The sequence below is a fragment of the Mustela nigripes genome, chromosome 4 (genome assembly GCF_022355385.1).
Source record: "Mustela nigripes isolate SB6536 chromosome 4, MUSNIG.SB6536, whole genome shotgun sequence".
Lineage (NCBI taxonomy): Eukaryota > Metazoa > Chordata > Mammalia > Carnivora > Mustelidae > Mustela > Mustela nigripes.
The window spans coordinates 87,650,734-87,677,763 of record NC_081560.1 but is presented as its reverse complement, the minus strand read 5'-3'; the positions used below and the strand labels follow the sequence as shown (position 1 = coordinate 87,677,763).

Below are 27,030 nucleotides of genomic sequence, written 5' to 3'. Positions count from 1 at the left end.
AAGGGCAGGAGGTCCATTATCTGTATCATCCACATCACTCCATAATATACTCATTTTCAGAAACAACTTCCCTGCACTGCTAGTCCATATGCCTTCTGTAAAGAGTATTGATGGATTTATTTGGCTCTTTTAACACATTAGGACTATGTATTTGTATAGTGTTTACATTTCATTAGATTATTATAATAGGACCATTGTTTTCAATATGTATCTATTACTTCCCAAAATATAATAATGATACTAACATAATAGCCTATTATATGTAGCTTAGCGTTTAGTTAGATTAGAATATGGGAAGAGAAACAAGAAAAATTTCAGATGACTTACTAAAATGAGCAAAAATAAATCTTTCATTTTATAATAACTTTAAAAGGAATACTTTATAATCTCAAATTCCCCCCAACAATATAAATTTTACATCAGCAATTTCTAAAAATGTCCTTACATACATTTATAGTTATGCTTAGAATCAAAATTAATACTAAATATTTAAGAAAACAGATTTTCTTCAGGCCTGGCTTACTATTAGGTACTAAGCATAATTTTAATTTCTTCTTGAATATGGCAGAATTACACTTGTTTGCATTTTCTCTCTCTAGTAACAGGCAAATAGGAGCATTCAACCAAATGCAAGAAACAAAAGGCCCAACACGTAGTTTAGATCCAGTCCTGATAAATCTGGGGGATCATGAATCACATCTTTGATTATCTGGGTACATAATGGATATTTTAAAATTTCAATTGATGCCTTACTTATCCCACCAAACATCACTGGAACCCTGAGAGTTGTTATTAAAAAAAAAAAAAAGGAATCAACCTCCTCTAAACACGCGATACATTAGCAGTCACTGTTAAATATCGAGCTTACTGTTTAAAATAATTTTCCGGTCTCTTGCAATAGTGGGAGAACAGGGGGAACAGGTTCCGGGTCATATCAAACTGCAGCTGAGCCGCTCCTCCTTCATTGAAGTGATTAGCCAGAATGATCTGAAACAAAGAGCAACTCTTGTTACAGTCTCCTTGATCCTCGTGGCCCCGACATACGGTCTGCTCTTACTTACTTCTTGGTAGATGTACACATCCAGCTTCTCCACAAGCATTTGCCAGAAAATTTTAAATAAGGAGAAGCAGAGCTGCTGTTCCAGCTGAAGGGAGCGGTCTCTGAGAGTGAGCAGGAGCGGGCAGGCCGAGCTGGACAGGGACATCACCGCCTGCTCGGCCTGCGACGGCAAGGACAGCCATCTGCAAGACACAAGAGCGGCGCGGCCTGTGGCACTTTAAGTATGACTACAAGATCTTCCAAACGTGGTGGTTTTTCTGTTTGTTTGTTTGTTTGTTTGTTTGTTGACAGGCAGAGATCACAAGTAGGCAGAGAGGCTGAGAGAGAGAGGAGGAAGCAGGCTCCCCACTGAGCAGAGAGCCCAATGCAGGGCTCGAACCTGAGCCAAAGGCAGAGGCTTTAACCCACTGAGCCACCCAGGTGCCCCCAAACATGGTGTTTTGAAAGATTTAACAGATCCTTTCAAATTCGGGGAAGTGCACGTTGGATAAGAAATGATATACAGCCCAGCATGAAAAGCTCTCTCAGGAAAAAAATGTATTTGGGGTGCCTGGGTGGCTCAGTCGGTTGAGTGTCATGATCCCAGGGTCCCAGGATCAAGCCCTGCGTTAGGCTCCCTGCTCAGCGGGGGAGTCAGTCTGCTTCTCCCTCTCCCCCCTGCTCATGCTCTCTCTCTCTCTAATAGATAAAAAAAATCTTAAATAAATAAATTTATACTTTAGTGCTTTTTTAAAAAAGATTTTATTTATTTATTTGACAGAAATCACAAGTAGGCAGAGATGCAGGCAGAGAGAGAAGGAAGCAGGCTCTCTGCTGAGCAGAGAGCCCAATGTGGGGCTCGATCCCAGGACCCTGAGATCATGACCTGAGCCGAAGGCAGGGGCTTAACCCACTGAGCCACCCAGGTGCCCAATTTATACTTTAGTTCTACATTAAATGCCCCCTATGTAATGAGGATGGTAGTTTTTTTTTAAATCCCCCAATTTTAATATGACTTACTGAAATATTTATAAAACAGGCAACATGTAACCCGTATTAGCATTTAAGACATCTGCTAACTTCGTGATCTGATTTTCAGCAAGATTACAGGGACTGAAAACACTTCTACACTGATTAGAAATACTCCATGTGACCGGCACTGTTCTCCCAGAGGACACTGTGTGGCGCACACAGAACCACAGCGGGATCAACTGTACAGGCAGGTGCGCAAAGGACACCCCTGGACCGTGCTTGGTAGAGCAATGACAGGCCATTCAGCTCCACATCACACACCAGCTCCCTGTATTTACAGACAGTCCTGAAGCTCAACTATGATCAGTTTATTCTGATAAAGAATGTTTGAATATATTTTAGAAAGATTTCCATCAAAAGGTAAAGTTTGTAGCATAAAGAGCCAAACTCTGCTGTCTAGATGCCTTGGAAGTTGACTATATGTATCATCTTTCAATTTGTTTTTAAGGTCTTAAAAATTAATTATTTTAAGATTTCATTTATTTATTTGTCAGAGAGAGAATGTGCATAAGCAGGCAGGGTGGCAGGCAGAGGCAGAGAGAGAAGCCGGCTCCCTGCTGAGCAAGGAGCCTGATGTCGGACTCAATCCCCTGCCCCTGAGACCATGACCTGAGCCAAGGCTGCAGCTTAACCAACTGAGGCACCCAGGTGTCCCTTTAAGTTTTTATTTAAATCACCGGTGCTCACCACAAGCGCACTCCCTTAATCCCTGTCACCGATTTCACTCATATCCCCAACTACCTCCCCCCTGGTAACCAGCAGTGTGTTCTCCATTGTTAAGAGTCTCTTTCTTGATTTGTCTGTTTCCCCCTATGCTCATTTGTTTTGTGTCTTAAATTCTACATACGAGTGAAATCTTATGCTATTTATCTTTCTCTGATTTATTTAACTTAGCATAATACTCTCTAGCTCCATTCATGTCTTGCAAATGGCAAGATTTCATTCTTGTTTATGCCTGAATAATATTCCATTGTATTACATATACTATGATACGTGCACACTGTGTGTGTGTGTGTGTATCTTTATCCATTCATCAGTTGACGGACACTTGGGCTGTTTCCCTAACTTAGCTATTGTAGATAGTACTGCTATAAACATTGCGGTGCATTCATTCCTTTGAATTAGTGTTTCTGTATTCTTTGGGTAAATACCCGGTACTGGGACTGCTGGATCATAGGATTACTTTATTTTTAACTTCTTGAGGAACCTCCACACTTTTCCAGAGTGGCTGCACCAGCTTGCATTCCCACCAACAGTGTAGGAGGGTTCCCCTTTCTCCGTATCCTCACCAATACCTGTTTTTTCTTGTTTTTTATTTTAGCCATTCCAACAGGTGTGAGGTGATATCTCATTGTGGTTTTGATTTGCATTTTCCTGATGGTCAGTGATGATGAGTATCTTTTCATGTGTTTGCTGGCCATCTGGATGTCTTCTTTGGAAAAAATGTCTGTTCAGGTCTTCTGCCCTGTTTTTGTTTTGTTTTGTTTTAAAGTGAGCTCCATGGAGCCTAATGCAGGGCTTAAACTCCCGATCCTGAGATCAAGACCTGTGTTGAAATCAAGAGTCCCCCACTCAACTGGCTAAGCCACCCAGGTGCTTCTGCCCATTTTTTAATTGGCCTATTTATTTTTTGAGTTTTAGAAGTTCTCTATATATTTTGGATATATAACCCTTTATTGGATATGGATTTACAAATATCTTCTCCCATTCTGTAGATTGCCTTTTAGTTATTGACTTTTCTTTCTGTACTGAAGCTTTTTATTCTGATGTAGCCCCAATAGTTTATTTTTGCTTTTGTTTCCCTTGCCTCAGGGGACCTATCTAGAGGAAAGTTGTTATGGTCGATATGTGAGTTCGGCTAGTGTTCTCTTCCTGAGTTTTTATGGTTCCAGGTCTCACATTTAGGTCTTTAATCCATTTTGAGTTTATTTTTGTATATGGTGTAAGAAAGTGGCCCAGTTTTCATCCTTTTCAAGTAGCTGTCCAGTTTTCCCAACACCATTTGTTTTTTGTTTTAAGATTTTATTTTTATATTTGACAGACAGAGATCTCAAGTAGGGGGAGAGGTAGGCAGAGAGAGAGAGGAGGAAGCAGGCTCCCTGCTGAGCAGAGAGCCTGATGCAGGGCTCGATCCCAGGACCTGGGACCATGACCTGAGCCGAAGGCAGAGGATTTGACACACTGAGCCACCCAGGCGCCCCAGTGCAACAACATTTGTTGAGGAGACTGTCTTTTTCCCATTTTTCTTCCCTGCTTTGTCGAAGATTAATTGACCATATAATCATGGATTTATTTCTGAGTTTTCTATTCTGTTTCATGATCTATATGTCTATTTTTGGGGCCAGTACTCTTTTAATGTCTATAGCTTTGTCATATAACTTGAGGTCTGGAATCCTGCTGCTTTCAGCTACACTTTTTTTCTCCTCCGAGATTACTTTCTTGAGGTCTTTTGCGGCTCCATACAAATTTTAGGATTGTTTGTTCTAGCTCTGTGAAAGATGCTGTTGGTATTTTGATAGGGATTGCATTAAATGTGTAGACTGCTTTGGGTAGCATAGACATTTTAACAATGTTTGTTCTTTCAATCCATGAGCACGGAATGTCTTTCCATTTCTTTTTTTTCTTTTTTTTTTTTTTTTTAAAGATTTTATCTATTTATTTGACAGAGAGAGATCACAAGCAGGCAGAGAGAGAGGAAGGGAAGCAGGCTCCCTGCTGAGCAGAGAGCCCGATGCGGGACTTGATCCCAGCACCCTGAGATCATGACCTGAGCCGAAGGCAGCGGTAAACCCACTGAGCCACCCAGGAGCCCTGTCTTTCCATTTCTTTGTGTCATCTTCAATTTCTTCCATCCGTGCTATAGCTTTCAGAGGACTGGTCTTTCACCTCTTTGGTTGGATTTATTCCTAGGTTACCTTATTATTTTGGGTGCAATTTTAAATGGGTGGTTTTCTTAATTTCTTTCTCTGCTTCATTACTGGTGGATAGAAATGCAACAGACTTTTGTATGTTGTATATTCTCTGACTTTACTGAATTCATAATCAGTTCTAGCAGTTTGTTGGTGGAGTCTTTTAGGTTTTCTGTATACAGTATCATGTCTTCAGCAAAGTTTTACTTCCTCCTTACCAATGTGGATGCCTTTTGTTTCTTTCTGTTGTCTGATTGCTGTGGTTAGGACTTCCAGTATTAGGCTGAATAAAATGGGAGAGTGGACATCCCTGTCTTGTTCCTGACCTTAGGGGGAAAGGCTCTCAGTTTTCCCCCACTGAGGATGATGTTTGCTGTGCGATTTTCACAGATGGCCTTTATCACGTTGAGGTGTGTTCTCTCTAAACCTACTTTGTTGAGGGTTTTTATCATGGGTGTTGTACTGTGTCAAATGTTTTTTCTGCATCTACTGAAATGATCATATGGTTATCCTTTCTCTATTTGATGTAACGTGTTCATGCTGACAGATTTGCAAATACTGAACTACACTTGCAAGCCAGGAATAAATCCCACTTGATCGTGACAAATGATTTTTTTTTTCATGCACTGTTGGGTTTGGCTTGGTAGTATTTTGTTGAGGATGTTTGCATCTATGTTCATCAGGGATATTGGCCTATAATTCTTTTTTTGTGGTGCCTTTATCTGGTTTTGGTATCAAGGTAATGTTGGCCTCATGGAGTGAATTAAGAAGCTTTCCTTCCTCTTCTGTTTTTTGGAATAATTTGAGAAAAATAGATATTTATCGTCTTTCAATTTTTAGCAAACTGGATATGAGAGTTGAGTTGTCAGAAAATACAAAAGGACTTACCTTTCTTTTTTATACAATTTTGCAGCTTCTTTAACTTCTCTAAAAACGTGGTCTACTTGGCGGGTCAACATATCATGCTTTAAACGTTCCAGCAGGTTAATCATGTCATCAAAGACAGAACTCTCCATGGAGGCTAGCTGTCCCAGCTGCAACTTACTGAGGGTGTTATTCTCTGCAAAGACTTCCAGTGCTGCCTGTTGAAGTTGTAGGAAAAACTGAAAGCAAAAACAGGTTCACATGGTTATTAAAATACTTCTTAAAAAAAAAAAGATACTTTTTTAACAGCTTGAAATATAACTCATGTACTACATCTTATTCATTTCAAATGGACAATTCATTGGGTTTAAGAGTACATTCAGAGTTGTGCATTTATCACCAGAGTCAATTTTAGAATCTTTTTTTTTTTTTAAGATTTTATTTATTTAACAGAGAAAGACAGGAAGAGAAGAAACACAAGCAGGGGGAGTGGGAGAGAGATAAGCAGACTCCCTGCTGAGCAGGGAGCCCAATGTGGGGCTCGATCCCAGGACCCTGGGATCATGACCTGAGCTGAAGGCAGACGCTTAACAACTGAGACACCCCCAGGTGCCTCTAGAATGTTTTCTTTACTCCCAAAGATACCCACACTTAACCATCATCTCCCAATTCCTTCCCTCCCTGCCCTCCCTACCCCCCAAACTGTAGGCAACCACTAATCTTCCTGTCTTTGTCAACTTGCCTGTTCCGGACATTTCATATAAATGGAATTATACAATTTATGGCTCTTTGTGACTGGCTTCTTTCACTTAGTATATTTTCAGGGTTCATCTATGTTGTAACATATATCAATCAGTACTTAATTTCTTTTCACTGCTGAATAATATTCCAATATATTTACATTTTATTTATATTTATTCAGTCATCATTTGACAGATAATTAGGTTCTTTCCACTTTTTGTCTTTATGAATAATACTGCTATGAACATTGTGTAAGTTTTTTATAGACATAGGTCTTTATTTCTCTTGGATACACCTAGAAGTACAATTGCTAGATCATATGGTAATTCTAGGTTTAACTATCTGGAGATATGACAGACTGTTTTCCACAGTGACTGTACAAACCATGTGTGACCATTCAAATTTCTCCACAGCTGCACTGATAACACTTACTGTTTTATTATAGCCATCTTAGTTTATATTTAGTGGTAACTCACTGTGTTTGTTTTTGAGACTGAGAGAGAGAGTGTGTGCAAGGAGCCGGAGCAGGGGGAGGGGCTGGTGGGAGAAGGAGAGACAGAATCTCAAGCAGACTCTTTACCCAGCACAGAGCCCAAGGTGGGGCTGGATCTCACAATCCTGAGATCATGACCTGAGTTGAAATCAAGAGAAACCGACTGAGCTACCCAGGCAGCCCATCTCACTGCGATTTTATTTTTTATTTTTATTTAAATTCAATTAACATATAATGTATTATTGGTTTCAGAGGTAGAGGTTTCATTGTGATTTTCATTTGCATTTGCCTGATAGCTAACTTCTTTGGGTAGTCATTTTTTCTGGGTACAGACTAAGAGTCATAGTAAAACCAGGAGAGATTTCTGACAGTTAAGAAAATTAAAATGCGAGGGGTGCCTGGGTGGGTTAAGCTTCTGCCTTCGGCTCAGGTCATGATCTCGGGAGTCTTGGGATCAAGCCGCTCATTGGGCTCTCTGCCTACTTCTGATCTCTGTCAAATAAATAAATAAATCTTTAAAAAAAAAAAAAAGATTAAAATGTGGGGCATCTGGGTAGCTCAGTCAGTTAAGCAGCTGCCTTCAGCTCAGGTCATGATCCCAGGGTCTGGGATTTAGCACCGCATCCTGCTCTCTGCTCAACGGGCAGTCTGCTTCTCCCTCTCCCACTCCCCCTGCTTGTTTTCCCTCTCTTTCTGTCAAATAAATAATTTTTTTTAAAGGAAAAATTAAAGTGTCATTTTCATAGTGGCATTTTCAATAGAATTCATATTATTTTTCTGTAGGGTAGCAAAAAATATTTTTCTAATATGAATAATGCTGTGGATAATTAGCAAAAGATTAAAAATAGCCTAAATGTCCATTAACAGGGAACTGGATATGGCCACACTAGGGATTGTTCACGAATGGCCAAGTTGGAATTTTCTGCTCAAACGGAGAAGAGGCACTGGTCCTTTGGAGACTGGTGAATGACATTGTGAGCTTGAAGCCACCTGTGGCCATGCTTCCCAGAGTCTGCCTGAGAACGAAGCCAGAAGCGAACGACTTTAGGGCATCCATGCCTAATGCTTTCAGTTACACCAAATCCTCACCACCTCACCCCAGCCCCCCATTCGCACTCAGGCCAACATGAATCTGGTTTCTGTTACCTACAATTCAAAAACTCCTGATGTTGAAGGGCTGTGTATGTCAGGCTTGGCACAATCTGGCAAGAGTCAGACAGCTATTAGTATAGAATCTAAATGAATGGAAAGTGAATTCTGTCCACTCTTCTTTTTTCTATCTAGACAATACGAGAGCTTTAATTTTATTTTAATCATTCACAGGCTGAAGGACCATGAAGAAAGTTAATTTTTGATGTTAAACAGATTTGTAATATAATAACAAGCAAGGACAAAGAACTCATTCATGATTTGAAGAGTAACTCTAAATTTAGTTATTCTTCTGTTGACAGAAGGATCCAGTTAATTCAGCATCAGATTATAAATTTCCTAAGGATAGGGATGATGTCCAATTCACTGTCATTAACAGACTACGGCACCAAGTAAAGTGTTTAATGATGTTTCACAAATAATTAGTTGAAGCTAGAAATCTGGCCTTGAAGGAGTCTCTTATTAGATCATCTGGCACAAGAAAGAGGAATGACAATTTGTTTTATGACAAAGCTTAGCAGAAAATGGAGCAGTGTGGGGGCTGAGTGAAGAAAGTACAGGATGAGGAAAACAACACATAAAAGTACAGAATGAATAAATGTATTCTAATTGGGTGCCATTATAAACAAATGCTGTGATCATTACACTTTACATTATATTCATTTTATGAAATAATTATTTTGTGTCTTATTTTCCTTGCTTAGCAGAATGTTACTACATACATGGATTTCAGTTAATGTTTTTGTAGAAAAAAGGCTTTATATAGTTAAGTCCCAGCCAAAGAGTCCAGAATAGAATAAACTATGATTGTTTTTCTCAGATTTTCATCTTGTTTATATCTGTTATTATTTTTTTTGTTCCCTTTTTTTTTAATTTATTACCCTATATTTAATTAAGATTAAAGACTTTTTTGTTTCACTCGTTCTTTCACAGTAGAGGAATATAACTTCTATATAATACAGTACATTATACAATTTTTTGGTCATAAATTCATAATTTAAAATTTATTTTTTGAAATATTTTATTTATTTATTTGACAGACAGAGATCACAAGTAGGCAGAAAGACAGTCAGAGAGAGATAGGGGAGGAGGCTCACTGCTGAGCAGAGAGCCCGATGCGGGGCTCGATCCCGGGACCCTGAGATCATGACCTGAGCCGAAGGCAGAGGCTTTAACCCACTGAGCCACCCAGGCGCCCCTTGATGCCTTTAAAACATGAGTAAATACAGGGGCACCTGGCTGGCTCAGTTGTTAAGCCTCTGACTCTGGATTTCAGCTCAGGTTCTGATGCCAGGATTGTGAGATCTAGCCCAGTGTCTGCACTTACCAGGAGTCAGCTTGGGGTTCTCTCTCCCTGCTCTCAAGTGTGTGCATGCACTCAAATAAATAAATCCTTAATAAATAAATAAATAGGCAGACCAAATCTGTCAACACACAGCATTGTGTGGAAAAAGGAAAGATAAATGAAATTCCTGGATGTAAAAGTCCTTGTAATACATGCTAACCAGACCCAAGGTTTTGATTTTTAGATTTATTTGAAAGATACCTCTCCCTATAAGAAATTAAATATTTGGATGATGTGATAATGGCATTATGGTACTTTTTTTTAAAGGCGTTCTCTTAGAGCTACATTTTGAAATATTTATCATGAAATATATCTAAGATCTTTAAAATAATCAAGGATGGGGGATGGAGAAGAGGCTTAAAACAAAACTGGTCTAAGCAGCTGGGTCACAGGCACATAGAAATCCCTTTATTATTCGATTTACTCATGTTTTGTTTCTTTTTTAAAGATTTATTTATTTGAGAAAGAGAGAAAGCAAGAGCACAAGCAGGAGGGACAGAGAGAGAGGGCTCCATGTCACCCAAGATCATAACCTGAGCTGAAACCAAGAGTCGGCTGCTTAACCAACTGGGCCATGCAGGTGCCCCTCTATTTACTCATGTCTTGAAGGCATTCAAAAGATAGCCAATATCATCATTATTTTATTTATTTTATTTTTTTATGTAATCTCTATGTGGGGCTCAAACTCAAGACCCCGAGACCAAGAGTCCCATGTTCCACCAACTGAGCCGGGCAGGCGCCCCTCAAATGCTATTATTTGATCTTTCTTACAGTCCTGGATTTTACTGATTTTGACACCATTATTCAATATTAGCTTTTTCTGAGATGGCAATTACCATACATGAATATTTCCCAAATCTAAAGAAGAAAAAGGTTCATTCTATAGACAACTATTACATGAAAGGCTGCCTTTCTTTTCTAATAATTATAATCGTGGGATTATTTAACCATTTGAGACTTAATTGAGAAAAATATGTAATTTAATCATAACCCCTAAATTTGGCCTAATGTGTAACTTCAGCATGTTATAAGTTCAACATTTCAAAAGGTAAAACTGTTAAAACTACTAATTTGTTATTTAATATAAAAGCATATTAATAGAGTGCCTGGCTGGCTCAGTCAGAAAAGCGTGTAACTAACTCTTGATCTCAGGGTGTGAGTTTAAGCCCCACATCGGATGCAGAGATTAACAAATATATATCAAAATATATATTAAATAAATATATATTAAATATATAAATAAATATATATTAAAATAGATGAATAAAAGTACATTAACTTACAACATTGTCAGCCCAATCTGCTAGGACTGTTGAGATATAGTTCACGGCATTGAGAATCGCACAGTATCGAAAGCCAAGGGAAGCTCTAGTCTCTTCTTTCATCACCTGAGTTAATCGTATCCTAAAATCATCTACTAAGTCCTTCTGTAACTCCAGGAACTGTAGCTTTCTGGAAGCTGTGGGGAGATTTTTATATCTGTCTGTGGAAAAAGTAAGACATGAAGGTTTGGGTTCCATCCATTACACAGTTAGAGGCTTTCCTATTGACACTGTTGGGTGCTTTTGTCAAAAACTCTATCAACTGGGGGCACCTGAGTGGCTCAGTGAGTTAAAGCCTCTGCCTTCGGCTCAGGTCATGATCCCAGGGTCCTGGAGTCAAGCCCCACATTGGGCTCCCTGCTCAGAGGGGAGCCTCTGCCTACTTAAGATTTCTGTCAAATAAATAAATAAATAAAATCTTTAAAAAAAAAAAAAAAAAGGCACCAAAAACCTCTATCAACTGTTCATGTACGGACTTATTTCTACACTTTATAAGGGTATGGGTTTTACAAGTATATATACTTGTCAAAACTCACTGAACTGTATACTTCAGATTCATGTCTTTTACTATGTATAAATCACATGTCAAATTTTTTAAGGCATGAGGAATTTGTAGATGGTGCCTGATTTATGATGGTTCAACTTAAGATTTTTCAAGTTTACAATAGTGCAAAGGCCATACGCATTCATAGAAACGACTTCAAATTTTTTATTTGGATCTTTTTGCAGACTAGCAATATGGGGTACAACCCTCTCATGACCCTGGGCAGAGGGAGCAAGCCACAGCTCTGTCAGCCACGGGACGGAGAGGGCAGACAGCCAATGCTTTTACAGAATGGTTGTACCCACACAACCATTTCGGTTTTCGCCACCAGTGCAGCACTCAATACATTACATGAGACAGTCAATACCTTATCATAAAATAGGCTTTCTGTTAGATGATTTTGCCCAATGAATGGCTAATGTTAATGTTGTGAGCATGTGCAAGGTAGACTGTGATATTCAATAGGTTAGGCATATTAAATGCATTTTTGACTTGGAATATTTTCATTTAGGATAGGTTTATGAGGCTATAGCCCCACTGTAAGTCAAAGATCTATATATACAAAAATCATTCCATTTCTTCAACAAAAAAATATGACTTATTTTTTTCACAGGAGGCCCAGTCAGCTAAATGTCTGGCTTTGACTTGGGTCATGGTCCCAGGGTCCTGGGATGGAGCCCTGTGTCGGGCTCCCTGAGGGAGTCTGCTTCTCTCTCTCCCTCTTCTTCGTCTCTATCTTCCTCTGCCCCTCCCCCTGCTCAGGTTCTCTCTCTGTCTCTGTCAAATAAATGAAATCTTCAAAAAAAAAAAGAAAAAGAAAAACTTTTTTTTTTTAGATTTCATTTATTTATTTGACAGACAGAGACACAGAGAGAGAGGGAACACAAGCAGGGGGAGTGGGAGAGGAGAAGAGTCTTCTTGCCAAGCAGGGAGCCCAATGCAGGGCTCGGATCCCAGGACTCTGGGATCATCATGACCTGAGCTGAAAGTAGATGCTTAATGACTGAGCCACCCAGGCACCTCCCCAAAAAAGTTTTTTTAGATTTCTTGTGTGTTCTAGTGTTTTTCATATTCTTCACACAATGAAGAATATGGAGTTATTTACTGGCTAGGCTGGAATGACACTTCTTCAGGTGACTACCCAGGCCCAAGAAATGGACAAGCTAGAAGAAAATGGTACTGGGCTCAGGGGCACCTGGAGCAGCAGCAAGTCTCCAGTGGGACAATGCAGAAAATTATGGCCCAAACAGGACTAGAGGCTGCTAGGCCCTCCTCCAGCCAGAAATTCTGGCACTGTAAGAAGAGTTCCTCTCTTCTTTTTTTTTTTTAAGAATTTTATTTATTTATTTGACAGACAGAGATCACAAGTAGGCAGGGTCAGGCAGAAAGAGAGGAGGAAGCAGGCTCCCTACTGAGCAGAGAGCCTGATGCGGGGCTCGATCCCAGGACCCCGGGATCATGACCTGAGCCAAAGACAGAGGCTTAACCCACTGAGCCATCCAGGCACCCCTATTATTGTATTCTTCTGCAATCTTTTCTTTTTTAAAAGATTTTATTTATTTACTTGAGAGAGAGAGCACGAGAGAGAGAGTGAACATGCATGAGTCGGGGGACAGAGGGAGAGGGAGAAGCAGGCTCCCCACTGAGCAGGGAACCCGATACGGGACTCGATCCCAACCGACTAAGCCACCCAGGGGTCCCTTCTGCAATCTTTTCTGTTTTAAGGAGAAAAAGAACAGTATTTAAAATTCAGCGCCTGGGTGGCTCAGTGGGTTAAGCCTCTGCCTTCGGCTCAGGTCATGATCTCAGGGTCCTAGGATCGAGTCCCACATTGGGCTCTTGCTTGGAAGGAAGCCTGCTCCCTCCTCTCTCTCTCTGTCTACTTGTGATCTCTCTCTGTCAAATAAATAAACCTCTTAAAAAATAATAATAATAAATAAAAGAAAATAAAATTCAGGTCAATCTACTGAAGACACTTAAGCTGAATGGCGAAAGAATTCAGGTAATAAAAATAAATTCTCGGGGCACCTGAGTGGCTCAGTGGGTTAAAGTCTCTGCCTTCACCTTGGGTCATGATCCCAGGGTCCTGGGATCGAGCCCCACATCAGGCTCTCTGCTCCGTGGGTAGCCTGCTTCCCCCCACCCACCCCCGTGCCTGCCTCTGCCTACTTGTGATCTCTGTCTGTCAAATAAATAAATAAAATCTGTTTTAAATAAATAAATAAATAAAATTAATTCTCATTATTTTTAGGTAGCCATTCAGGAATTTCCTCCTCATATATACCAATGTTTAAGATATTAAATTATTAAAAATCTGAAAGCAAGTATATTGTACTAGGATTCTACCAAGATAGAAACTATATTTAAAGATATTAAAATAGCCACTATATGATATTTATTTTGTTGAACTACTTGAAAAAGTACTATATGAAGAATCAGTACTTTTAAAACAAAGTTATATCTTAAAAGATTTCTACTTACCAGTTATTACCAGTAGTAGCGTCATAAAAGTCTCTGCACAATCTGGAACTTTCATCTCATCCACATCGGTGATATCCTTATATTGGGACACCCAGGCAGCTTCTGATGAAAGCATAGAGTCCATTTTTTGAAGAGCAACTAATATGCAGAAAAAGGGAATATGTTAATTAAGTAGTTACAGATACTCTTAATTTTCAACACAATTTTTAGGAATGACTTTCCTGTAAAAAGTAAACAAATACACAATCCCCTACTGGTTGCATTATATTTAACATCCTCTGGTTTAGGGTTGAACAAGATACTTGACTTCTCCCTGCCACCCCTACCCAAAATCTTCAAAATATTTACATTGATTAAACAAGCTACAACCAACAGCTTCTACCAATTACAGAAATAATGTAGTATAATCAGTAGGACAGCTAATTGTATAGACTACTGGCTTGAATGCTACATTCTGGAAACATGTACAGTCTAAGTGTAAATTCAAGAGAAACTAAAGTTTGATGGGAAGCAAATAAGGCAACTTAGTAAATCATGACCAAGAAAAATTCAGATGACTCTAGTTTTCTACCCAGAGCTGGGGAAGAAAAACACCAAATATTAATACCCACAAAAGAAGACAATTCTTCCCACCCAATGGCTACAAGAGCACTTACATTTTCTCTCCACAGTCAACCATCTCTGAAAACAGGTTTCCTCTGACAGAATATGCATACAGTTGGCAAACGTGTCAGGATAGCCATAAACACTGTGTAGCTCCCTTTCGAACAAAAGCACCTCATCCACCAAATGACAGAAGAGACTGTCATCGTAGAGCAGACACGGAATATCAGCAGCTAACTTCTCCAGAACGAGCATCATAAGGCCCCGGGAAAATTCGAGCTGAAAAAAATATGTACGCATAAGGTAATGTAGACAACAGGTTATTTGTGGACACATCCAACTCTAAAATTGGAATGCTTAGGACTGAGTCTCTTACCCTAGCATTTACCGAAGGGCCCGCTTTGTCCAAAATCGGCTGAATCTTCTCATCCAGAAACTGAGAGTGATTCCCAATCCACATAAGCACCTGAGCCAGGTACCATTCAGGCTAAGGAAAGAAGTAAAACAGTTTGAATTCTTAAGTCATTCCAAGTAGAGAGTTACAATTAAAGGGCTCTATTTAATTGTATACAAGCGGTACTTACAAAAATTAGTTGAAAATTCCTAAATGTAAGAACGCAATTTCTGTTCTGAACTTTAAGGTCATGCAAGGCTTAATAATCAAATGTATCCCAATGTATTCCCAGCAAATTCCCAAACGTGGCAGAAATCAATAAACTCATAAAGTTACAGTACCATGTATATTGAAAATGTGGCACTTTGGGAATACCTAGGTGGCTCAGTGGGTTAAGCGTCTGCTTTCGGCTCATGTCGTGATCCCAGTGTCCTGGGATCGAGTCCCACATCAGGCTCCCTGCTCAGTGGGGAACTTGCTCCCCATAAATAAATAAATAATTTTTTAAAAAATTAAATTAAATTAACAAAATAAGTTGTTTTTGTGTATTTCTCTGGAAATACACAAAATGAGTATTACAAAGATCTCACAGCCTTTAAATTGGTTGGTTTTTTTTTTTTTGGCCATTGCATTCCAAAATAATTTTTAAACTTGATTTTCTTCTGCTCTGTCTTTTAAAAAAGTAAATTAACAAAACAAAACAACATATGCCTTAAAATAGATATAATCATAGAAAAATAATTGTAAGTAGCAGCTTTTGAAATGGTCCCTAGAGCCGATTCTTTTATTTTTTTTTTTTAAGATTTTATTTATTTATTTGACAGAGAGAAATCACAAGTAGTCGGAGAGGCAGGCAGAGATAGAGAGAGAAGCAGGCTCCCTGCTGAGCAGAGAGCCTGATGTGGGACTCGATCCCAGGACCCTGAGATCATGACCTGAGCCGAAGGCAGCAGCTTAACCCACTGAGCCACCCAGGCGCCCCCTAGAGCCGATTCTACAAACCTTCCAAGTTTTGTTGGGCTAGTATTCAAAAACATTTACTGGGTGGTAAATCACTGTTGTGTGCTAGGTGCTGGAAATACAAACATGAGTAACAAACACCTATAATCTCAGGGACTGCACAGTTTAGGCTTGATGACGGTGAAAGCACTTTAGGAAGCAGTCAACATAACACAATTTTCTCACCTTTCTTACTGCTTCTCTAGAGCTTTAGGTTTATTGCTTTGTCTCACTTACCATTTACTAATTGATTCTACTCTTCTTTCCACTTACACCTCATCCAAAAAAGGAGGAGCCCCATAAACACAAAAGAAGCCGAATTTAAGAACGAAGAGGATAAAAAAAGAACCAGGAAAAAACTGCTGTGGCATTTGTGGGGCACTGTTTATACCTGGCCCCACACGCTTCACTGTGCGAATTGCTCCTTCAGGTTTATATCAGAAAGAGAAGTGGAAGGCAAGAGAGCCGAGTATTAGCTTTTGTGGTTTTTTTAAAAGATTTTTATTTATTTGACAGACAGAGATCACAAGTAGGCAGAGAGGCAGGCAGAGAGAGAGGAGGAAGCAGGCTCCCCGCTGAGCAGAGAGCCCAATGCAAGGCTTGATCCCAGGACCCTGGGATCATGACCTGAGCCAAAGGCAGAGGCTTTAACCCACTGAGCCACCCAGGGGCCCCGAGTATTAGCTTTTGAATAGATTGTTAATGCTAAAATGATTTGTGGCCGTAAGGGCATGACATGCTAATGAGTGAGCGGATTTCGACAACCTCTCAAGAAAAGTCCGGAAATAGATCTATTTTTTTTAATGCAAAAATTTTTTTCCTTTTTATTTATTTGATAGAGAAATCACAAGTATGCAGAGAAGCAGGCAGAGAGAGAGACAGGGAAGCAGGCTCCCCATTGAGCAGAGAGCCCAATGCGGGGCTCGATCCCAGGACCCTGAGACCATGACCTGAGCCAAAGGCAGAGGCTTAACCCACTGAGCCATCCAGGCGCCCCAGAAATTTAGATTAAGGACAGTGACAAAATAGGAATTTAACTCTTTAGAGAAAAAAAAATGTGAATAGAATCAGATTTTAACTTAAACCAGAAAAGTACAGACCACTTTGCATTTGCTATTAATAAAAACCAAGGACAAAAGAGTTGAGAAAACATACCTTGCTTATAACATTAGTCTGTCGGTTCCCTCTGAAGTGATACCTGAACCTCTTCTGGAGGGGCGTCAGCATAACCTGGATGGGCAGAATGATAGCTGGGGAAGCAGGAAGACAATATTTCTCTGGAAGTTGTTTTGGCTCAGTAAGTAATTCATCTCTGACAGAGTCGAGTCAAGGGAAAAAATATTTATATGTGTGTATATATGTATATGTGATATATTTTCCCAACAAATATATGATACTAAATAAAATTAATTATAATACAGAAAATGTTACATTACATATGATTTCAATAAAAAGTGCACAAAAATGTTCTTAACATTAATCTATCTTCCCTAAAATGAAAAATAGTAGTAAGGAATGAAACACATTCAAGTAATTGCTTTATTGGGGCTCCTGGGTGGCTCAGCTGGTTGAGTGACTGCCTCGTCTCAGGTCATGATCCCGGAGTCCTAGGACTGAGTCCCACACCAGGCTCCCAGCTCAGCAGGAGCCTGCTTCTCCCTCTGACCCTCTCCAATCTCATGCTGTTTCACTCTCTCTCTCAAATAAATAAATCTTTAACAACAACAAAAAAAGTAATCACTTTATTAAATTGACACAAAGTTACTAAGATCTTCTCCCAATTGCTTTATTTTTTCCTCCCAAGAGACCTACGTGTGATGTAAACTTGGGTCGGTCATATTTCAGCCTGACCCTCCCCTGCCCCACATGTAATTCACTCGAAAGGAGAATAATCTACCACCCCATGGGTATATAAATATAAAGGTAAGACCAAATCCAGTACCCCCACTTGACTTCCTGGCCACTTTCAAAGTTTTACTCTCTAGCCACGAATCCACTCTTTAAAAAAAAAAAGCCATTTTAGTAAGTTTGAACTCCAACAAAGATACGAGGTTTGTAGTTTCAGAAGCTGACAAAACAGCATCTCCAGGTTAGTGTAGATGTCAGGGGCACTGGCTGGTCGACTCAAGCCAGCAGCTTGAGACTGGGGGGGTGTGATGAAGGGCCAATGAAGTTGGGCCAAAATTTCCTCAAAATCACTGTAACAGAAAAGTAACACACATGTTTCAGTTAAAATACAAGTCAAGAAATATCCTTCTGAAAGCAATTACCACGCAATATAATTCCTTACCTTGTAAGCTTATCCTTGAGAATCTTGTGCCAGAATTTAACAGTGGCTCTCATGAACGTGAGAAGATGAGTACAAGATGATTCCTGAAGCTTGATGTCAAGTTCCGCCATGTACGCCAGAATCGAGGCTGCCTCTGGGACGTTATTGGTCATCAGATACTGCTGAATGTTATCGCTGCAAAATGAGGCAAAGCAGACTTCAAAGATGGTTTGTTCAAGAGAATTCCAAATGCAGAAAAACTGTTTCTCCTTCCTGCCGTATATCAAGTTACATACAAGGAAAAAGGAAGCACCAGCTAGAAGTGGCTTTTTTACCAATGTGGCCAAAGTTTAAAATGGTTCTAGGTAAGCCAGAAGTCAAGATTTCCATGTAAAGCCAATTAATCAAATTCTTTGAAACCAGCCAAACAGATCCCATGAACTACCATTTTGCTTATTTGCCTTTATAAACCAAACACTTTGTTTAAAAATTAGATGTTGCATGTCAACTATACTTCAAAAAAAATTAGGAAAATTAAAATGAGATATTTCTTCTGATAAAAATACGTATTCTAGGGGCACCTACATGGCACTATCAGTTAAGCACCCAACTCTTGGGTTCCTGTGGGGCTCAGTCAGTTAAGCATCTGCCTTCAGCTCAGGTAATGATCTCAGGGTCCTGGAATCAAGTCCTGCATCAGGCTCCTTGCTCAGTGGGCAGCCTGCTTCCTCCTCTCCCTTTGCCTGCTGTTTTTCCTGCTTGTGCTTCCTCTCTGTCAAATAAATAAATAAAAATCTCTTTTTTTTTTGAAAGATTTTATTTATTTGACAGAGATCACAAGTAGGCAGAGAGGCAGAGAGAGAGAGAGGGAAGCAGGCTCCCCACTGAGCAGAGAGCCCAACGCAGGGCTCGATCCCAGGACCCTGAGATCACGACCTGAGCTGAACGCAGAGGCTTAAACCACTGAGGCTTAAACCACTGAGCAGGCGCCCCAATAAATAAAAATCTTTTTAAAAAAATGGGGTGCCTGGGTGGCTCGGTGGGCTAAAGCCTCTGCCTTCGGCTCAGGTAATGATCCCAGAGTTCTGGGATCGATCCCCACGTTGGGCGCTCTGCTTGGCGGGAAGCCTGCTTCCTCCTTTCTCTCTCTCTGTCTGCCTCTCTGCCTACTTGTGATCTCTGTCAAATAAGTAGAATAAAACCTTAAAAAAAAGAATATCAAGAAACCAACTCATTTAGAAAAAAAAGCATCCAACTCTTGATTTCGACTCAGGTCATGAGATCGAGCCCCTCCTTCCCCCCGCCATGCCCTTGCACAGAGCCTACTTAAGATTCTCTCCCTCTGCCTCTCCCTGCTTGTACTTGCTCACAAAACAAAAACCCATAGCAATTTAAAAAAAATAATAATATTCCATAGCTTAAACTAAGAAAAAGGAAAAAAAACTTTTTAATTTTTAAAAAATTTTTTAAAAGCTTTATTTATTTGAGAGAGAGAGAGAGAGTGCAAGAGAGCAGTTGGAAGGGGCAGTCACTGAGGGAGAGAGAATCACAAGCAGACTCCCCACTAAGCACAGAGCCTGACAGGGGGCTCAGTCTTAGGACCTGAGCAGAAATCAAAAATCAGATGTTCAATTGACGGAGCCACACAGCTGCCCCAGAACCCTGTTCTTTAATTAATTAATTAAGATGTTAACATATTTATTTATTTGACACAGAGAGAGAGAGAGCACAAGCAAGGGGAGCAGGAGAGGAAGAAGTAGGCTCCACACCGAGCAGGAAGCCCGACATGGGGCTCAGTCCCAGGACCCTGGGATCATCACGACCCAAGCTGAAGGCAGCTGCTTAACCAACTGAGCCACCCAGGTGCCCGACATGGCTCTTTTAAAAAAGAGAGTGCTAGGGACGCCTGGGTGGCTCAGTTGGTTAAGCAGCTGCCTTCAGCTCAGGTCATGATCCCAGCGTCCTGGGATCAAGTCCCACATCGGGCTTCTTGCTCCACAGGGAATCTGCTTCTCCCTCTGACTCTGCCTTCCACTCTGTCTGCCTGTGCTCACTCTCGTTCTCCCTCTGAAAAATAAATTAAAAAAATTTAAAAAATTAAAAAAAAAAAAAAAAGAGAGAGTGCTAATGAAAAGCAGGTGAACATTAGAGAGAACTTAGAAGATGAAGAAAATCTCAGAAGCCCTAAGGAAGCCAGAAATATTTATCTTGAAGACCTAAAGGAAAGATCTTGCATGTTATTAAAGAAAGAAAGAGCTGTACTCTACTTGATTATGAATTTGATTCCTATTTCTTTTTTTAAGATTCCATTTACTTATTTTGACAGAAAGAGAGAGAGAACACGAGCAGGGGGAGGCAGATGGAGAGGGAGAAGCAGGTTCCTTGCTGAGCCACATGCAGGACTCGATACCAGGACCCTGGGATCATGACCTGAGCTGAAAGCAGACACTTAACCATCTGAGCCACCCAGATGCCCTGTTTCCTACTTCTAATATGATTTCCAGGCCAAATGTCTCTTATATTTTTAAAGATTTTATTTATTTAGTTGACAGACAGATATCACAAGTAGGCAGAGAGGCAGGCAGAGAGAGAGGGGGAAGCAGGCTCCCCACTGAGCAGGGAGCCCGATGCAGGGCTCAATCCCAGGCCCCTGAGATCATGACCTGAGCTGAAGGCAGAGACTTAACCCACGGAGTCATCCAGGCACCCCCAAATATCTTTTTTAAACAATTCCAACATAGATAAAAGCTATCTACAACCATAGTCCTATTTGAATTAACCTATTACCTTGGCTACTACAAGAGTGAGGCTTTTAAACAATTTATTCTACTTAATAAGGTTATTAATATTGCCCCTTATTGGTATTATCTTTCAGAGGGGCAAGGGGCAGTGAAGTAAAAAGAAAGAAGGTTTAAAATTCGTTCATTGCAAGTGATTTATCTAAACAAGGAGATGGTCTAAAAGGTTAAGCTGAGGGGCGCCTGGGTGGCTCAGTGGGTTAAGCCGCTGCCTTCGGCTCAGATCATGATCTCAGGGTCCTGGGATCGAGTCCCACATCGGGCTCTCTGCTCAGCAGGGAGCCTGCTTCCCTTCCTCTCTCTCTCTGCCTACTTGTGATCTCTCTCTCTCTGTCAAATAAATAAATCTTTAAAAAAAAAAGGTTAAGCTGATATCTGGAATCACTGGTAACACTACAACCTTGGGCATATCACTCTTGCTGTATATGTAAAACTCAGATGCAACTCAAAGATTTTCACACTGCACTGACAGGTAAAACTCTTTAAAATCTCGAGAAAAATGCAGGACAAAGTGATACCACATTACTCTTTGGGAGACATAACATAAAATATATTAATTGGGATGAATTTACGATGGGACATTAAGACTCTTGGATGGGGGCACCTGGGTGGCTCAGTGGGTTAAGCCGCTGCCTTCAGCTCAGGTCATGATCTCAGGGTCCTGGGATCGAGCCCCACGTCGGGCTCTCTCCTCAGCAGGGAGCCTGCTTCCCTTCCTCTCTCTCTGTCTGCCTTTTTGCCTACTTGTGATCTCTGTCAAATAAATAAATAAATAATCTTAAAAAAAAAAAAAAAAAAGACTCTTGGATGACCTTTCCTCCTTAAGTCTTCCAGACAACATGAATGGTTACTGACAGCTTTGGAGCAAGAGTAGTTGAAACCAAGCAGGATGGAACCATGCAGTTTGGAGGGGCTGAAACCATATAATGAAACCAAATAATGTGCCAATCTAGGCAGAAATGTTCATTTAGCTTGTCTGAAAGGCAGTATCAGACACAGTCAACACTGTAACACACATTCAATTCAGAAAGTATGTACTTTCCCCCCTACCCATAGGTAGCAAAACTCTTGTTACTCATCTAAGAATACTGTGTAGCTCTTGTTAGATGATTTCCATTGGGGGCACCTGGGTGGCTCAGTCAGTAAAGCATCTGTCTTCAGCTCAGGTCATGATCCCCAGGGTGGGAGGGGCGGTGTTTCCTGGAATGGAGCCCCACATGGGGCATCCTGCTCAGTGGAGAGTCTCATTCTCCCTCTCCCCGTGGGGTGCGCTACTGCTGGGCGCTAGTGCTCTCTCTCTCTCTCTGTCTCTCTCATGTTCTCTCTCAAATAAGTAAATGTCTTTTAAAAAAACGATTCTCATTGAAAACAATTCAAATTTTAGAGAAAGCAATCCACTTCAAGTGACCATGTCTAAAAAGTAAAAGTAGAGAATATTACCATGTTGAAGAGTTGTTGTATTAATTTGGTTTTATAAATTAACAGTTTTTATTATGTGTTCACAACACAAGTATAGGACTTTAGGACTTACAATTTTTACTTAGATTACTTTCTTTCAAATGCAAATTAGGATCCCTGAAAACTTTATGTTCATTCACAATAAAGGAAAAGAATCATTATCATAATGCTATTTTCATAACAACTGGTAAAATTATATTATTATAATCTTTAATTAACTCAATTATTTAATGGCATGCATGCACTCACTAAGACAGAGCCTCAAAGGAAAATAATAATTATGAGAACAAAGAGGCCCTTTTTACCTTAGTTCTTCAATTTGTGAAATCCATTTAAGGTAAGCAAGATGGCGCTCAATCTCTTCAATTTGGCTGATCATGGCCCCAAGATCTTCCATCCAGGGCTGTGCGGTCAGCAAATGGCTGTTAATGGAACTGAAGAGATGAGTTTCTTGCTCCAGAAACTGATTCAGGAATTGCTTTGATTCTTCTGCATTTTTTAAGGCACTCTGAATTCTTTTAGGGATTTCTGATGAAATCGTAAGTACCTGACCATACAAAAAACAAAACCAGCAGCAATCAGATAAAATTTTCAAAACGTTTTCTTTAGACTATTACCTTCAAAATACACATTTGTTCTAACAGAATTGAAAATTGTCAATTACAAGCTTCAAAAGAGAGGTGTGATTTCTGCATCCTGTACCCACCAAACCAAAACACGAAATGCTGTACATGGAGATGTGTGGGGAGCAGCCTGTCGTCCCAGTAAACACCTCTGGATCTGCCCTCATGTAGCTCAGCACTTTCAGAAGGTCCAACCAGAAAATATTTTTATGCTTTATCTACTAAATACTTCGATTCAAAAACAAATGAAGCTCTGATTCTAAAAGTATGAGTATCTGTATGTCCCAAAAGTTAGCCAGGTGATTCTGATTTAAGTCCAGGTTGAGAACCACTGACCTGGTAAGATGATAACCAGATAATGCCTTGAGATATGGTATTTACTCATTCTTCTTACAGCACATGGAAAAACATATACAAACATTAGGTATCAATGCAGTACAAAGACTATTATAGGGGAATTACAATTTAATCAATACTGATTAGTCACTTTGCACAAAGCCCTGTGCAAGGAACAGAGAAACAAGACAACCTCTGCCCTAAAGCTCAGTTCGTGTGGAAGAGAAATGTAAGCAAATACGTCCTGTAATATGGGAAGAATGCAATGAAAGAGAGATACTAGGTGTAATGGTGACTAAGGTAATGCTTCTCACACCGGAATGTGCACAGGAATCCCCTAGATATCTGGTATAATGCCAACGTGAACTCATTAGGTCTAAAGTAAGGACTGAGATTCCGCGTGTCTAACAAGCTCTCACACTTTGGCCAACAAGGTTTTGAGGTGGTTGCCCGGCTCCTGCACAAACCTTCACAGGATGGGCGGGAATTTTCTGGGGAACTTTGGAAGGAAAGGGAATTCCAGGCAAAAGGAATGGCTCGGTCGCAATCAGAGAACAGCAAAGAGCTGAGTAGGCACAGAACACAGTTAAGAAAAAAAAAAAAAACAAACAAAACATAGGAAGAAGAGATGAGTCTAGATTGGTAGGGAGAGATACGATTACAGGGGCATCTTGTGCCTTAGAAGAATGTGGGCTTTTTCCAACAGACAATGGGAAGCCAGTAAGAGTTTCTTTTCTTTCTTTCTTTTTTTCTTTTAAGTAGACTCCATGTCTGCATGGAACCCAACGTGGGGTCATGACCCTGAGATCAAAACCTGAGCTGACCTCAAGAGTAGAATGCTTAACCAACTGTGCCACCCAGGTGCCCCAAGAGATTTGAACAAGGAAATCATTCAGTTAGATTTATGATTTAGAAAATAAAGTGACAGGGGCGCCTGGGTGGCTCAGTGGGTTAAGCCGCTGCCTTCGGCTCAGGTCATGATCCCGGGGTCCCGGGATCGAGTCCCGCATCGGGCTCTGTCTGCTCAGCAGGGAGCCTGCTTCCTCATCTCTCTGCCCACTTGTGATTTCTGTCAAATAAATAAATAAAATCTTTAAAAAATAATAATAATAAATAAATAAAAGAAAATAAAGTGACAAAATATTATGTTTATTCTCCTATTATTTGCCATAATAAAAACTGGAAACATCAAAAATGTCAACCAACAAGGGCCTGGTCAAAGAAATTATGTACAGTTATAGCTGAATACCATAAAACGATTAAAAAAGAGAGCTCTATATACACTGATATGAAAAAGTAGTATATTACATTAATTACAAAAAGTTAAGTGATACATATTTGATGTATGCATATGCTTATATATACATAAAAGCTATTAACTATATTTTATATACATATATATTTGCTTAATTACATATCACACAGTTTCTGTAAAGAATACAAATGAAAGATAGTTAGCGTGGGGATGGGAAGGAAACAGATGATGTGCAAGTGCAGGAGAGGCTGCAGCCCTAAAGGGTGAAAAGACACCAGAGACATGAAGGGGGGCAAAACTCTGATGTGTCGGTGATGGTGAGGTGGAGGCAGGATGATGGGCAACCTGGGAGGGCTCCTAGTTTCAGGCCCGAGTGACAGGCAGATGGTGGTACCATTTTCCAAGGAGGGGAAGCATCTTTAGAGAAGAGATGCTTAATTTAAGGTTCAGTAGGGACTTCAGCAGAAGCTTCCACAGTCATCAGGGAAATGAGCCTGAGAAGTGGAGATAGACATAAAGAAAGATGACTTTCTAAGGAAGTCTAACAGTAAAAGGAATGAACACCTAGTAAAAGATGAGGGGAGGGTTTTTCGTTTGGGTTTTAAGGCAAACATCTGGGTGTGTTCCTGTGCTGAGGGGACAGGACTGGCTGAGGAGCAGAGGTTCTCACTACAAAAGTGTGAAGCAAGTTCACTCAGGTGGCAGGTGGGACCTGAGGCATGAAGACTGCCTCACATTGATCCTCTGCTGAATTACCAAGTAGAAATGATTGCAGATAAGTTTGTGGGCTGTGGTGTAGACTGTTCCAATAGATTCACGCTAAGCGCTCTCAATTTCTTCTTTTGGGAAAGGGCAAAGACAGAATGGCCAGATGGGGTCGTATCTTGGGGCAGAATTCTCAAGCCCAGCTGGGGGGAGGAGCAGAGGAGCCGACCTTCCCAGGGAAGGAGCCCTGGAAGCACTGCCGGGTGGGGCTGGAGACCACTCATCCAGGCCAGCCTCCTCGCACTCCTCTGTGGGATTCCTCAGAGAGCCCAGCACAGCCTGCCTGCGGGAGTGGAAGAGGAAGACGGGGAAGACTGGAGGTGCTGGGGATGGGAACACAGGACGACTGACAACCCAGGGCTAACACCAACATAGCCACATACAGTTTCCTTAGCCCAACATATTAGCTACAGGATAGAAAGCTTTTATCCTTGACAAACACTGTTGCAAGTACAGGGATCCACTTGTTTTTAGATTACATTCATTGGGTGTTTTAAAAACTATTTTAAGTAATATGTTCACTGTAAAAAGAAAACACTGAAAACACACAAAGATCTGAAGAAAATAAATCACCTGTTGATGCACCACCCAGAAATAACCACTATTATGTTATACTCACTTTCATGTTTTTTCCTTATGAGTGGGCATATGCAAAGTTTGGAATGATGATGTTATAACATTTTTATATACCATGAAATGACTTAGTTGTAAAAGCACTTTAAAAGTCACTGTATGGGGGTGCCTGGGTGGCTCAGTGGGTTAGGCCACTGCCTTCAGCTCAGGTCATGATCTTGGGGTCCTGGGATTGAGCCCTGCATCAGGCTCCCTGCTCAGCAAGGAGTCTGCTTCCCCCTCTTTCTCTGCCTACCTCTCTCTGCCTACTTGTGATCTCTGTCTGCCAAATAAATAAAGTTTGTTTTTTTTTTTTTAAAAAAAAAGGTCAGGAGCACCTGGGAGGCTCAGTGGGTTAAAGGTTCTGCCTTCGGCTCAGGTCATGATCCCAGGGTCCTAGGATCGAGCCCCGAATTGGGCTCTCTGCTTGGCAGGGAGCCTGCTTCCCCCCTTTTCTCTCTGCCTGCCTCTCTGCCTAATTGTGATCTCTGTCTGTGAAATAAATAAATAAAATCTCAAAAAAAATAAAAATAAAAATAAGATCACTGTATGAAAAGCTACTTAAAACGTTAGCTGTCATTGTATTTTTGACAGAGAAAGACACAATAAGAGAGGAAACACAAGCAGGGGGAGTGGGAGAAGGAGAAGCAGGCTTCCCACTGAGCAGAGAGCCCGATGCAAGGCTCGAACCCAGGACCGTGGGATCACAACCCAAGCTGAAGGCAGGCGCTTAACGACTGAGCCACCCAGGCACCCCAGTTGCCATTATATTTTTAAAACCCAAATAGTATCAGCAGGAACTTTGTCTTTTTTTTTTTTTTTTTAAGATTTTATTTTTAGGTAATCTCTCCACCCAACATGGGGCTCAAACCCACAACTCCGAGATTAAGAATCATACATTTGGGCGCCTGGGTGGCTCAGTGGGTTAAGCCGCTGCCTTCGGCTCAGGTCATGATCTCAGGGTCCTGGGATCGAGTCCCGCATCGGGCTCTCTGCTCA

General features: G+C 40.6%; 1 protein-coding gene across 2 annotated transcripts in view; it reads right to left on the bottom strand.

The window, feature by feature from the left end:
- RINT1 (RAD50 interactor 1) overlaps window positions 1-27,030 on the bottom strand; it is a 34,974-nt gene that overhangs the window by 602 nt on the left and 7,342 nt on the right. Inside the window, exons 4-14 of one of the 2 annotated variants that reach the window (XM_059397011.1) lie at window positions 22,746-22,987; window positions 18,206-18,379; window positions 17,964-18,113; window positions 17,071-17,227; window positions 14,899-15,009; window positions 14,576-14,801; window positions 13,920-14,057; window positions 10,856-11,055; window positions 5,869-6,083; window positions 1,062-1,242; window positions 869-987 (exon numbers count right to left, since the gene is read on the bottom strand). In XM_059397011.1, the coding sequence (XP_059252994.1) occupies window positions 869-987; window positions 1,062-1,242; window positions 5,869-6,083; window positions 10,856-11,055; window positions 13,920-14,057; window positions 14,576-14,801; window positions 14,899-15,009; window positions 17,071-17,227; window positions 17,964-18,113; window positions 18,206-18,379; window positions 22,746-22,987 (1,913 nt within the window). Of the gene's footprint in view, window positions 1-868; window positions 988-1,061; window positions 1,268-5,868; window positions 6,084-10,855; window positions 11,056-13,919; window positions 14,058-14,575; window positions 14,802-14,898; window positions 15,010-17,070; window positions 17,228-17,963; window positions 18,114-18,205; window positions 18,380-22,745; window positions 22,988-27,030 lie in introns of those variants that run through there. The other variant, XR_009403861.1, reaches the window with a different exon arrangement.